Below are 15271 nucleotides of genomic sequence, written 5' to 3'. Positions count from 1 at the left end.
TTCCACTCAGCGGACAGGAGTGGAGGAGCAGGAGCATCTGGTAGAGGAGGAGGAGGAGGAGACAGAGGACCCAGACGCACCGTGGCAGTATGCTGTGGAGATGGAGGCAGGGAGTCCCTCGCATTCCTTGGCACAAATGGCCCATAGCATGCTCGGTTGCTTGCGTAGCGACAGCCGAATAATAACCATCAGACAGAGGGATGACTTTTGGCTGTCCACCTTGTTGGACCCTCGCTACCGGTCCAAAATGGTGGCCTTTTTCACACCTGCTGAGAGGGAGGCCAAAATTACGTACTATAAAAACCACCTATGTAGTCAGTTGGTCTCTGCCTTTGTGCGCCAACGTCCATCCTCAGACACTGTGGGCCCTGTGCGCTCGCGTTCCGCTGGCATGGCAGCAGGGGAGGGGTGGGGTGGTAGGAGCAGTGGCAGCTCCACCAGCAGCGGCTGCCTCAGTCTGCAGTCGATGATGAGTAGCTTTCTTCACCAGCGCAGTGAGGAAACTACTAACCAGCCGCAGCAGCAGCAGCAGCATCAGGTGGACCTGGAGCAGGAGCTCAAACAACAGGCTTGGGCCTACTTGGACAGCACCCTGCCAACCGAGGTAGACAATCCCCTTGACTACTGGGCAACGAAACTTGACCTTTGGCCCCAACTAGCTGAATTTGCCCTTGAAAGGCTGTCATGCCCGGCCAGTAGCGTGGCATCGGAGCGCGTGTTTAGTGCGGCAGGAGGTATTGTAACTCCGCGGAGGACACGACTGTCCACCCAAAGTGTGGAGAGACTCACGTTTGTGAAAATGAATCAGGCGTGGATTAGTCTGGATTTCAAACCACCAGTTCCTGACACAACTGACTAAATCCGCCATGAATCATGCCTCAAACATGTGCCACTTTCAGGTCTCCTCACACTGCTGGTGTGTTTAATTTTTTGACATAGGGTGCTGGCAGATTACGGGCCTCCTATAGCTGCTGCCAGGCCCCTAATCTGCCATAGGCCCCTATATACCGCCTCCTCATGCTGCTGCCAAGTCCAGAGTCTGTCATGGGTCCCTGTATGGCCTCCCATTGCTGCTGTCTCCATCGCCACACTCTGCTGCCATGTGCCACTTTCAGGTCTCTTCACACTGCTGGTGTGTTAAATTTTTTGACATAGGGTGCAGGCAGATTACGGGCCTCACATAGCTGCTGCCAGGCCCCTAATCTGCCATGGGCCCCTATATACCGCCTCCTCATGCTGCTGCCAAGTCTAGAGTCTGTCATGGGTCCCTGTACGGCCTCCCATTGCTGCTGTCTCCATCGCCACACTCTGCTGCCATGTGCCACTTTCAGGTCTCCTCACACTGCTGGTGTGTAGAATTTTTTGACATAGGGTGCTGGCAGATTATGGGCCTCCTATAGCTGCTGCCAGGCCCCTAATCTGCCATAGGCCCCTATATACCGCCTCCTCATGCTGCTGCCAGGTCCAGAGTCTCTCATGGGTCCCTGTACGGCCTCCCATTGCTGCTGTCTCCATCGCCACACTCTGCTGCCATGTGCCACTTTCAGGTCTCCTCACACTGCTGGTGTGTAGAATTTTTTGACATAGGGTGCTGGCAGATTATGGGCCTCCTATAGCTGCTGCCAGGCCCCTAATCTGCCATAGGCCCCTATATACCGCCTCCTCATGCTGCTGCCAGGTCCAGAGTCTCTCATGGGTCCCTGTACGGCCTCCCATTGCTGCTGTCTCCATCGCCACACTCTGCCATGTGCCACTTTCAGGTCTCCTCACACACTGCTGGTGTGTAGAATTTTTTGACATAGGGTGCTGGCAGATTATGGGCCTCCTATAGCTGCTGCCAGGCCCCTAATCTGCCATAGGCCCCTATATACCGCTTCCTCATGCTGCTGCCAGGTCCAGAGTCTCTCATGGGTCCCTGTACGGCCTCCCATTGCTGCTGTCTCCATCGCCACACTCTGCCATGTGCCACTTTCAGGTCTCCTCACACACTGCTGGTGTGTTACATTTTTTGACATAGGGTGCAGGCAGATTACGGGCCTCACATAGCTGCTGCCAGGCCCCTAATCTGCCATGGGCCCCTATATACCGCCTCCTCATGCTGCTGCCAAGTCCAGAGTCTGTCATGGGTCCCTGTATGGCCTCCCATTGCTGCTGTCTCCATCGCCACACTCTGCTGCCATGTGCCACTTTCAGGTCTCTTCACACTGCTGGTGTGTTAAATTTTTTGACATAGGGTGCAGGCAGATTACGGGCCTCACATAGCTGCTGCCAGGCCCCTAATCTGCCATGGGCCCCTATATACCGCCTCCTCATGCTGCTGCCAAGTCCAGAGTCTGTCATGGGTCCCTGTACGGCCTCCCATTGCTGCTGTCTCCATCGCCACACTCTGCTGCCATGTGCCACTTTCAGGTCTCTTCACACTGCTGGTGTGTTAAATTTTTTGACATAGGGTGCAGGCAGATTACGGGCCTCACATAGCTGCTGCCAGGCCCCTAATCTGCCATGGGCCCCTATATACCGCCTCCTCATGCTGCTGCCAAGTCCAGAGTCTCTCATGGGTCCCTGTACGGCCTCCCATTGCTGCTGTCTCCATCGCCACACTCTGCTGCCATGTGCCACTTTCAGGTCTCTTCACACTGCTGGTGTGTTAAATTTTTTGACATAGGGTGCAGGCAGATTACGGGCCTCACATAGCTGCTGCCAGGCCCCTAATCTGCCATGGGCCCCTATATACCGCCTCCTCATGCTGCTGCCAAGTCCAGAGTCTGTCATGGGTCCCTGTATGGCCTCCCATTGCTGCTGTCTCCATCGCCACACTCTGCTGCCATGTGCCACTTTCAGGTCTCTTCACACTGCTGGTGTGTTAAATTTTTTGACATAGGGTGCAGGCAGATTACGGGCCTCACATAGCTGCTGCCAGGCCCCTAATCTGCCATGGGCCCCTATATACCGCCTCCTCATGCTGCTGCCAAGTCTAGAGTCTGTCATGGGTCCCTGTACGGCCTCCCATTGCTGCTGTCTCCATCGCCACACTCTGCTGCCATGTGCCACTTTCAGGTCTCCTCACACTGCTGGTGTGTAGAATTTTTTGACATAGGGTGCTGGCAGATTATGGGCCTCCTATAGCTGCTGCCAGGCCCCTAATCTGCCATAGGCCCCTATATACCGCCTCCTCATGCTGCTGCCAGGTCCAGAGTCTCTCATGGGTCCCTGTACGGCCTCCCATTGCTGCTGTCTCCATCGCCACACTCTGCCATGTGCCACTTTCAGGTCTCCTCACACACTGCTGGTGTGTAGAATTTTTTGACATAGGGTGCTGGCAGATTATGGGCCTCCTATAGCTGCTGCCAGGCCCCTAATCTGCCATAGGCCCCTATATACCGCTTCCTCATGCTGCTGCCAGGTCCAGAGTCTCTCATGGGTCCCTGTACGGCCTCCCATTGCTGCTGTCTCCATCGCCACACTCTGCCATGTGCCACTTTCAGGTCTCCTCACACACTGCTGGTGTGTTACATTTTTTGACATAGGGTGCAGGCAGATTACGGGCCTCACATAGCTGCTGCCAGGCCCCTAATCTGCCATGGGCCCCTATATACCGCCTCCTCATGCTGCTGCCAAGTCCAGAGTCTGTCATGGGTCCCTGTATGGCCTCCCATTGCTGCTGTCTCCATCGCCACACTCTGCTGCCATGTGCCACTTTCAGGTCTCTTCACACTGCTGGTGTGTTAAATTTTTTGACATAGGGTGCAGGCAGATTACGGGCCTCACATAGCTGCTGCCAGGCCCCTAATCTGCCATGGGCCCCTATATACCGCCTCCTCATGCTGCTGCCAAGTCCAGAGTCTCTCATGGGTCCCTGTACGGCCTCCCATTGCTGCTGTCTCCATCGCCACACTCTGCTGCCATGTGCCACTTTCAGGTCTCTTCACACTGCTGGTGTGTTAAATTTTTTGACATAGGGTGCAGGCAGATTACGGGCCTCACATAGCTGCTGCCAGGCCCCTAATCTGCCATGGGCCCCTATATACCGCCTCCTCATGCTGCTGCCAAGTCCAGAGTCTGTCATGGGTCCCTGTATGGCCTCCCATTGCTGCTGTCTCCATCGCCACACTCTGCTGCCATGTGCCACTTTCAGGTCTCTTCACACTGCTGGTGTGTTAAATTTTTTGACATAGGGTGCAGGCAGATTACGGGCCTCACATAGCTGCTGCCAGGCCCCTAATCTGCCATGGGCCCCTATATACCGCCTCCTCATGCTGCTGCCAAGTCCAGAGTCTCTCATGGGTCCCTGTACGGCCTCCCATTGCTGCTGTCTCCATCGCCACACTCTGCTGCCATGTGCCACTTTCAGGTCTCTTCACACTGCTGGTGTGTTAAATTTTTTGACATAGGGTGCAGGCAGATTACGGGCCTCACATAGCTGCTGCCAGGCCCCTAATCTGCCATGGGCCCCTATATACCGCCTCCTCATGCTGCTGCCAAGTCTAGAGTCTGTCATGGGTCCCTGTACGGCCTCCCATTGCTGCTGTCTCCATCGCCACACTCTGCTGCCATGTGCCACTTTCAGGTCTCCTCACACTGCTGGTGTGTAGAATTTTTTGACATAGGGTGCTGGCAGATTATGGGCCTCCTATAGCTGCTGCCAGGCCCCTAATCTGCCATAGGCCCCTATATACCGCCTCCTCATGCTGCTGCCAGGTCCAGAGTCTCTCATGGGTCCCTGTACGGCCTCCCATTGCTGCTGTCTCCATCGCCACACTCTGCTGCCATGTGCCACTTTCAGGTCTCTTCACACTGCTGGTGTGTTAAATTTTTTGACATAGGGTGCAGGCAGATTACGGGCCTCACATAGCTGCTGCCAGGCCCCTAATCTGCCATGGGCCCCTATATACCGCCTCCTCATGCTGCTGCCAAGTCCAGAGTCTGTCATGGGTCCCTGTATGGCCTCCCATTGCTGCTGTCTCCATCGCCACACTCTGCTGCCATGTGCCACTTTCAGGTCTCTTCACACTGCTGGTGTGTTAAATTTTTTGACATAGGGTGCAGGCAGATTACGGGCCTCACATAGCTGCTGCCAGGCCCCTAATCTGCCATGGGCCCCTATATACCGCCTCCTCATGCTGCTGCCAAGTCCAGAGTCTCTCATGGGTCCCTGTACGGCCTCCCATTGCTGCTGTCTCCATCGCCACACTCTGCTGCCATGTGCCACTTTCAGGTCTCTTCACACTGCTGGTGTGTTAAATTTTTTGACATAGGGTGCAGGCAGATTACGGGCCTCACATAGCTGCTGCCAGGCCCCTAATCTGCCATGGGCCCCTATATACCGCCTCCTCATGCTGCTGCCAAGTCCAGAGTCTGTCATGGGTCCCTGTATGGCCTCCCATTGCTGCTGTCTCCATCGCCACACTCTGCTGCCATGTGCCACTTTCAGGTCTCTTCACACTGCTGGTGTGTTAAATTTTTTGACATAGGGTGCAGGCAGATTACGGGCCTCACATAGCTGCTGCCAGGCCCCTAATCTGCCATGGGCCCCTATATACCGCCTCCTCATGCTGCTGCCAAGTCTAGAGTCTGTCATGGGTCCCTGTACGGCCTCCCATTGCTGCTGTCTCCATCGCCACACTCTGCTGCCATGTGCCACTTTCAGGTCTCCTCACACTGCTGGTGTGTAGAATTTTTTGACATAGGGTGCTGGCAGATTATGGGCCTCCTATAGCTGCTGCCAGGCCCCTAATCTGCCATAGGCCCCTATATACCGCCTCCTCATGCTGCTGCCAGGTCCAGAGTCTCTCATGGGTCCCTGTACGGCCTCCCATTGCTGCTGTCTCCATCGCCACACTCTGCCATGTGCCACTTTCAGGTCTCCTCACACACTGCTGGTGTGTAGAATTTTTTGACATAGGGTGCTGGCAGATTATGGGCCTCCTATAGCTGCTGCCAGGCCCCTAATCTGCCATAGGCCCCTATATACCGCTTCCTCATGCTGCTGCCAGGTCCAGAGTCTCTCATGGGTCCCTGTACGGCCTCCCATTGCTGCTGTCTCCATCGCCACACTCTGCCATGTGCCACTTTCAGGTCTCCTCACACACTGCTGGTGTGTTACATTTTTTGACATAGGGTGCAGGCAGATTACGGGCCTCACATAGCTGCTGCCAGGCCCCTAATCTGCCATGGGCCCCTATATACCGCCTCCTCATGCTGCTGCCAAGTCCAGAGTCTGTCATGGGTCCCTGTATGGCCTCCCATTGCTGCTGTCTCCATCGCCACACTCTGCTGCCATGTGCCACTTTCAGGTCTCTTCACACTGCTGGTGTGTTAAATTTTTTGACATAGGGTGCAGGCAGATTACGGGCCTCACATAGCTGCTGCCAGGCCCCTAATCTGCCATGGGCCCCTATATACCGCCTCCTCATGCTGCTGCCAAGTCCAGAGTCTCTCATGGGTCCCTGTACGGCCTCCCATTGCTGCTGTCTCCATCGCCACACTCTGCTGCCATGTGCCACTTTCAGGTCTCTTCACACTGCTGGTGTGTTAAATTTTTTGACATAGGGTGCAGGCAGATTACGGGCCTCACATAGCTGCTGCCAGGCCCCTAATCTGCCATGGGCCCCTATATACCGCCTCCTCATGCTGCTGCCAAGTCCAGAGTCTGTCATGGGTCCCTGTATGGCCTCCCATTGCTGCTGTCTCCATCGCCACACTCTGCTGCCATGTGCCACTTTCAGGTCTCTTCACACTGCTGGTGTGTTAAATTTTTTGACATAGGGTGCAGGCAGATTACGGGCCTCACATAGCTGCTGCCAGGCCCCTAATCTGCCATGGGCCCCTATATACCGCCTCCTCATGCTGCTGCCAAGTCCAGAGTCTCTCATGGGTCCCTGTACGGCCTCCCATTGCTGCTGTCTCCATCGCCACACTCTGCTGCCATGTGCCACTTTCAGGTCTCTTCACACTGCTGGTGTGTTAAATTTTTTGACATAGGGTGCAGGCAGATTACGGGCCTCACATAGCTGCTGCCAGGCCCCTAATCTGCCATGGGCCCCTATATACCGCCTCCTCATGCTGCTGCCAAGTCCAGAGTCTGTCATGGGTCCCTGTATGGCCTCCCATTGCTGCTGTCTCCATCGCCACACTCTGCTGCCATGTGCCACTTTCAGGTCTCTTCACACTGCTGGTGTGTTAAATTTTTTGACATAGGGTGCAGGCAGATTACGGGCCTCACATAGCTGCTGCCAGGCCCCTAATCTGCCATGGGCCCCTATATACCGCCTCCTCATGCTGCTGCCAAGTCCAGAGTCTCTCATGGGTCCCTGTACGGCCTCCCATTGCTGCTGTCTCCATCGCCACACTCTGCTGCCATGTGCCACTTTCAGGTCTCTTCACACTGCTGGTGTGTTAAATTTTTTGACATAGGGTGCAGGCAGATTACGGGCCTCACATAGCTGCTGCCAGACATGTAATCTGCCATGGGCCCCCGTACCGACTCCTCATGCTGTGACGTTGCAACAAGGTGGAATTCAACCCTACATATGTTAGACCGCCTTTACGAACAGCTAAAGGCCATCACAGATTTCCTGATGTTAAAAGCGGATAAAGGTACTCCCTGTGTAACTTAGATGTCAGCCATTGGCAGCTCATGTGTGACACCTGCGCTTGCTCAGGCCCTTTGAGGAGGCCACGCTATTCGTGAGTCGGCAGGACTATGGGATGAATGAGGTCAAATCGGCCATGGGCCCCCGTACCGCCTGTTCACGCTGATGCTGGTCCCACAGTGTGACCTGGGTCCCTGTACGGCCTTCCATTGCTTCCACTCTGCCATGTGCCACTTTGAAATCTCCTCACACTCCTGCGGTTGTCCATTTTGTCATAGGTTGCTGGCAGATTACAGGCCTTCCATAGGTGCCACCAAGCCCCATATCGGCCATGGGCCCCCGTACCGCCTGGTCACGCTGCTGCTGGGCCCATAGTGTGACCTGGGTCCCTGTACCGCCTCCCATTGCTCCCACTCTGCCATGTGCCACTTTCAGGTCTCCTCACGCTCCTGCTGGTTTCCATTTTGTCATAGGTTGCTGTATGGCCTCCCATTGCTGCTGCCTCCACCGCCACACTGTGGCTCCAAACACTGGTTTTGGCCCCGTGACTGGCCAAAGGAGTGAAGTGTGCAGTGATTCTAAGATCGACGGCACTCATCTGCATGTCATACTGACAGACAGTATTATTTCTCTTCCCCAGCAGACTCCAAGGGCATTTAAATTAAAGGTACAGTGTTCTGCACTAATATTAAGTCTCTCTGAAGCCTAGAAACACCCTTTTTTAAGTTAAATTCACAGCGAATTTATTCGACTCGAATCGAATATTGTCCACGAATTCGCCGAATCAGTCGAATCGAATTTTTCATTTCTTCGCTCATCTCTAATTGCAGCATCAGCTTTTCTTCTTTTTTTTTTTTTTTTTTTTATAGTAGATCCAAAGCCAGATGCTGTTATTAAACAATATTAAGTGACACTTTATGACTTGATCATCAGTTCTTAACACCTTCCCACCCAGCCTATAGCAAATTGACGGCCGGGCGGGACACTCCTAGTTGTGACTGGGCGTTATATGGCGTCCTCTCACAAGCGGCTGCACAGCGGCAAGATCTGTCACTGGCTGTGTCCGCGAGACACAGCCGGTCACATATCACTACACCAGCCCGTTGCCAGTGTCTTGTAACTGCTGTAAGCAATCACAGCAGATCACATGTCAGTTGTATTCAATGGATGGCTTTTTTTTGTTTTTTTGCTAGTCTCATATCAAAAGTGAAGAAGTTACTAAACTCACAAAAATCTTGTACAACAGAATAAAAATTTGTTGTAATGTGATGTAATGTATTTGTATTGTATTTTCGGACAAAAACTGTATCGATTTAACATTAATTGTACGATCTGGTATCGTACGAGAAACATTTTTGTGCTTGTCCCTTCAAATAATTTCGGACGAAAGCTGTGTACCAACGTTCAGATTATCCTACGATCGCTTCAAAAGTGGTATTTTTCGTCTGATTTTCTGATTGTGTGTACTAGGCATTACAGTTATTGGGAAGATTTCCCCCATACAGATAGCTAAATAGGTTAAAGTTCTCAATGGTTACTTATCTAAAAGGAAGAAGTTGCTCATTGCTCAATGAACCCAATATACCTGTGGAGGAACCCTGGTTGAGAAAGGGCTGCACTACAGAGTTAAAATTACACAGAACATCCAGCGCTCCTCTGTACTATTTAACAAAAATTACTGTAGGTGGAAAATAAAATAAAAACTTACAAAATTATTTAAAAGCAGTCTTTTTATGAAAAGTCATACAAAAAAATATGAAGAATTGCAGAATGGTCCGTACCTCCAACTCCTTATTCAGACCCCCTGGTGACAAAGTATTAAGATGATATATCCAATATACCTGTGAAGGAACCCTGGTTGAGAAGGGCTGCCCTACAGAGTTAAAATTACACAGGACATCCAGCGCTCCTCTGTACTGTAACACCAATTAGTCCATGGATAAATACACTAAGAGTGTGTCGTATAGCAGCAATTACTTCAGTATGGAGACTTTACAGGATACTTAAAAATACTCATAATGCATAATCTGAAAAAAGAAAGGGGGGGGGATGGAGAATGACCGAATATAACTTAAAAAAAAAAAAAATTGCCAAAACGCATGTGAATTATGTGTTGAGGCTAAATAATGTGTTGAGGCTAAATGCAGTAAGAAGATATGACCGTTACAGGAATAAAAAGGAGGGGGGGGGGGGGGTTAATAGGGACCACTGGCAGCTGGAAAATCAAATAAAAACTTACAAAATTATTTAAAAGCAGCCTTTTCATGAAAAGTCATACAAAAAAATATGAAGAATTACAGAATGGTCCGCACCTCCAACTCCTTATTCAGACCCCGTGGCGACAAAGTATTAAGATGGTATATCCAAAAAGTTTCTCTGCGGCAGAGAGTATGAAACCTTTCTGCCGCAGAGTCAAAAGGCAGAATCTGCTCAAGAACCCAAACACGAAGACCTTGCGTGGAGCTATTGTGAATTTTTTTTATTCTTAAGTCTTTTATTATTTTGGGGGGAAATTTCAATTGGGTTTGCATGTTTGTTTGCCATAACAGAATACTGCAGAGGAGGAAATACTTTAAATAGTAATCAGACATCCTCTACAACTCTAGGTAATGGGAAATAAATGCAGAGTATTTTTAATTTTTTTTTTTAATTGCTGCAAAGTTCTCTGACATGTTATTTAAAAGTTATCATCTACATTTCTTTTTAAACTTATTTTAGACCTGAAAGGTATATCTGGGCACGAAAGAACGGTGAGCTGCCCACAACGGCAATCTTTGAGCATAATAGCCTGGTGTTCCAGAACCTCAACAAGAGCGACAGCGGCACCTACGTTTGTGAAGTCTCCAATGTAATGGGAATGTTCCTTGCAGAATACAAATTGGATGTCAACGGTAAGAAGGGCCACATTTTAACCATTGCTTATGGACTGGCATGTTTTTTTGTTTTAGTACATGATGTGAATTGTGAAACATATATCCATAATATGGGATTGCTCCTGTTAATATAGCTGCTGTTTTCTGTTCCCAGAGAGGCTTCTTGTTTTGTGAATTAATCTGTAGTAAGTCCCAAATGACAGACTGGAAGATTAGCCTTCCTTTTCACTTTGTTTAAGAATGTTTTCTTGCTCAGAAATACTGAGACTTACTAGTATAAATTTCACCTCTGAGTTATGGGTTGCACATGGTGTCGCTCATTGAACTGTAGGGCACTGTACAACCTCATTCACACTTGTGCAACTTGGCATGCGACTTTGGACATCAGAGTCACATGACAAGTCGTACCCATGTTTTCCAATGACAACCATTCATATATGTGCGGCTTAAAGTTGCAGAGACTTCAAAGTAGTTCATGCACAACTTTGCTTCCACTTTTATGCAACTAGTGGGCCATGGACATCAATGTTAACCCTCAAAAGTTGCGTGAAATTCGTACCTGAATGTTTTACGTGCAACAGTGTTGCAACAGTGTGTCCAACTTTGCAAAGGGACACGTCACATCCAAGTTGCATCCATCCAAAGTTACATCAAATTTGCAACTAAGTTTTACTCCAAAGTCGTGCAACTTTGGAGTCCTACAAGTGTGAATGTAGCATAGGGTACAGGGTGGGAGCAAATCCTTTTTTAACCTGCCCATAGATTTGACAGAGCTGATATTTCTGTATGAACAGCAAAGTGCTGCAGAGCACTCCATAAACTTGAAATCTCTACGACATTACAATCATATGTCAGTGGAAAGTGAAGGAGCAAGAGCCAGAAACTGGCTGGGGCTGGATTATTAGGTGAAATCAACAGAGATTGGGACAGAGTTTTTAGAGCTAATTATTCACTCCTCCTGTAACGACCAACTGGTAGGGTCTGGGGCAGGGGCGGACTGGCTATTTGAGCACTCTGGCACTGCCCGAGGGCCCGGGGTCAGTAGGGGGCCCCATGACACGCCCCTGGTACCTTTAGTTGGCTTTTTCATAGGCTTGTTTTGGCTGTGGGTGAGGACACAGGGGCCCCATGAGTTGTCAGTCCGCCCCTAGTCTGGGGCCTCCTACAGTCTTAATCATTATCCAGCTAAAAATGCCAATCTGAGTGACTTTACCACGTCTATGGGTATAGTTATACAAGTCAACCCCTAGATGTGGTTGTTCAAAAGGTGTACACCTCTGATACCGTAAAAAAAATTAAAGTGCTGCAGGCTTGCAAGTAGAAGGCCTTATTATTAGAATTTATGGATAAAAAGCTGTACATGCTCAATAATGCGTAGCTTGACAATTAAGAGGACTGCAGTGCTGCTCAACTTGGAATATCTTGCAGTTTCTGGATTGAGTCAACCAAAGGTCTAAGGTAAGTACAAGGGGCATCATTAGTAGGGACAGTTACAAATTCATTTTTTTTTTCAAAAGTATAGGATTACTTTTAGTAAAGTAGACTTGAATGCCGCTACAGCAGCAAGATCTCCTTTTTATGGCAGACAATTTTATGCTGATTCTAAAATTTATAACATCCTCCTAATCCTACCCCATTTGTTGAATGAGGTCTACATTTTGAGTGTAGCTCCATTTAAGTAGCTGAAAAGCTCTTTTCAGACTGGCTCTAGAGTTCGGAAAGCTATGTTTTCACTCAGTATTTGAACCCTGTTCAGATATAACAAGTGGTAATAGAGCCGCTTTATGTATAACAAATACTGCTGTAAAAATCTTTATCGTTGATGCAACCTTTGCTTGTTTTCAAGTGCATGGATGCCCATAATGTTCAGGCAGTTACCACTTGAATGCACAGAGAATGAAGGCCAAGGGAGGAAAACTTCTATGCCATTTTATATGTATTTTCAGAGACCAAATTTGTAGAGGAACAATCACGAGAAGCTATCTGCAATATACAGGTGAAACTCAAAAAATTTGAATATCGTGCAAAAGTTTATTTATTTCAGTAATGCAACTTAAAAGGTGAAACTAATATATGAGATATACTCATTACATGCAATGATTGCAATGATGATTATGGCTTACAGCTCATGAAAACCCCAAATCCACAATCTCAGAAAATTAGAATATTGTGAAAAGGTACAATATTCTCGGCTCAAAGTGTCCCACTCTAATCAGCTAATTAAGCCATAACACCTGCAAAGGGTTCCTGAGCCTTTAAATGGTCTCTCAGTCTGGTTCAGTAGGAATCACAATCATGGGAAAGACTGCTGACCTGACAGTTGTGCAGAAAACCATCATTGACACCCTCCATAAGGAGGGAAAGCCTCAAAAGGTAATTGCAAAAGAAATTGGATGTTTCCAAAGTGCTGTATTAAAGCACATTAATAGAAAGTTATGTGGAAGGGAAAAGTGTGGAAGAAAACGGTGCACAAGCAGCAGGGATGACCGCAGCCTGGAGAGGATTGTCAGGAAAAGGCCATTCAAAAGTGTTGGGGACTTTCACAAGGAGTGGACTGAAGCTGGAGTCAGTGCATCAAGAGCCACCACACACAAACGGATCCTGGACATGGGTTTCAAATGTCGTATTCCTCTTGTCAAGCCGCTCCTGAACAACAAACAACGTCAGAAGCGCCTTACCTGGGCTGAAGAAAAACAGACCTGGTCTGTTGCTCAGTGGTCCAAAGTCCTCTTTTCTGATGAGAGCAAGTTTTGCATCTCATTTGGAAACCAAGGACCCAGAGTATGGAGGAAGAATGGAGAGGCACACACTGCAAGATGCTTGAAGTCCAGTGTGAAGTTTCCACAGTCTGTGTTGATTTGGGGAGCCATGTCATCTGCTGGTGTTGGTCCACTGTGCTTCATTAAGTCCAGGGTCAACGCAGCCATCTACCAGGAGATTTTGGAGCACTTCATGCTTCCTTCCTCAAACGAGCTTTATGGGGATGCTGACTTCATTTTCCAGCAGGACTTGGCACCTGCCCACACTGCTAATAGCACCAAAACCTGGTTCAATGACCGTGGGATTACTGTGCTTGATTGGCCAGCAAACTCGCCTGACCTGAACCCCATAGAGAATCTAAGGGGCATTGCCAAGAGAAAGATGAGACATGAGACCGAACAATGCAGAAGAGCTGAAGGCCTCTATTGAAGCATCCTGGTCTTCCATAACACCTCAGCAGTGCCACAGGCTGATAGCTTCCATGCCACGCCGCATTGAGGCAATAATTGCTGCAAAAGGGGCCCAAACCAAGTACTGAGTACATATGCATGCTTATACTTTTCAGAGGTCCGATATTGTTCTATGTACAATCCTTGTTTTATTGATTTCATGTAATCTAATTTTCTGAGGTTGTGGATTTGGGGTTTTCATGAGCTGTAAGCCATAATCATCACAATTATGACAAATCACGGCTTGAACTATCTTGCTTTGCATGTAATGAGTCTATCTCGTATATTAGTTTCACCTTTTAAGTTGCATTACTGAAATAAATGAACTTTTGCACGGTATTCTAATTTTTCGAGTTTCACCTGTATACTGCAACTCCAGGCAACAACTTAAAGTGTTGCTAAACCCAGGACCCTGCATCCACCTTTAACCACTTCCCAAGCGGCCGTTCTATATAAACGGCCAGACGGTGGCAGTGCAGGGTCGGGTGGCCGTTTATAAACGGCCTCTCCGCACCCTGCTTGTGCGCGCTCCGGTGCCTGCTGTGTCCTCCGAACACCGATCGGCGGACGGGACCTCCGTACGAGGTCCCGATCATGTGATCACTGATTGGCCAATCAGTGATCACATGCAAAGTAGTAAGCAAGATGTCACTTGTGACATCATTGCTTACTACATGTGAAATCTGTGAATGATCACAGAGGTCACATGGTACAAGGCTATTCACAACAGCCTTGTACCATGTGACAAGCTGTGACCAATCATAGCTCACTCAGTACTTCTCAATGACTGCAAGAATGCAGACAGAGAGAAAGAGAAATGATTGCTTTTACATCCTATATGGGTGTAAAAAAAAAAAAAAAAAATCTTCATCACCCCCCACAAGTAGCACAGTTACACCATGGTGACACTGTACTGCTAGGGTGACAGTATGTAAAATAAAAAATAATATAAAAAAATAAAATAAAAATGTAAAAAAAAATGTTTAAAAATTATAATTTTTGGTTATGAACTAATTTGGATTTTTTTTTACTAAAAAGATAATAAAAGATAATTTTGGTTAAGATTTCTGAAGAAAGATTATTTATTTGCAAAATTTTATTAAAAAAAACACTTTTTTTCAAAATTTTTGGACATTTTCATTTACATAGCAAAAACAATTTAAATCCCAGCGGTGAATAAATACCATCAAAATAAAGCTTTATCTGTCTCAAAAAAATGGTAAAAAATTCATTTGGGTACAGTGTTGCATGACCACGCAATTGTCATTCAAAATGTGATAGCGCTGAAAATTGGCCTAGTCAGGAAGGGGGTAAAAGTGTCCGGTCTGGAAGTGGTTAAGCCTGTTTGACTCTTAAGCCATATCAGCTAAGAGTCCACTGCATCTGGTGAGTGCGGGCAGGATTGGAAGTCACGGATGGTGCGGGCACATTGGAGAGTTTTTTGAGCACTATTTTCTGATTGGAGCACAATATTTACTACTCATTTGGGACTTTTGGACTTTTTGTTTATTAATATAATTTATTTATTATTTATTTATTTTTGTACATGTTGTTTTTATTGTTTAATTTATATATATATATATATATATATATATAT

General features: G+C 48.2%; 1 protein-coding gene across 5 annotated transcripts in view; it reads left to right on the top strand.

Moving 5' to 3' along the window:
• The window catches only part of CADM3 (cell adhesion molecule 3), a 649892-nt gene that overhangs the window by 557044 nt on the left and 77577 nt on the right, over positions 1–15271 (top strand). For all 5 annotated transcript variants that reach the window (XM_089656994.1, XM_089656998.1, XM_089656997.1 and 2 more), the window contains one exon: positions 10311–10483. In XM_089656994.1, coding sequence (XP_089513120.1) covers positions 10311–10483 — 173 coding nt within the window. The remainder of the gene's footprint in view (positions 1–10310; positions 10484–15271) is intronic.

This window comes from Staurois parvus, unplaced genomic scaffold (genome assembly GCF_062004578.1).
Source record: "Staurois parvus isolate SC_StPar_1 unplaced genomic scaffold, SC_StPar_1.0 ptg000955l, whole genome shotgun sequence".
Classification (NCBI taxonomy): domain Eukaryota; kingdom Metazoa; phylum Chordata; class Amphibia; order Anura; family Ranidae; genus Staurois; species Staurois parvus.
This window is presented reverse-complemented; position numbering and strand designations above follow the sequence as displayed.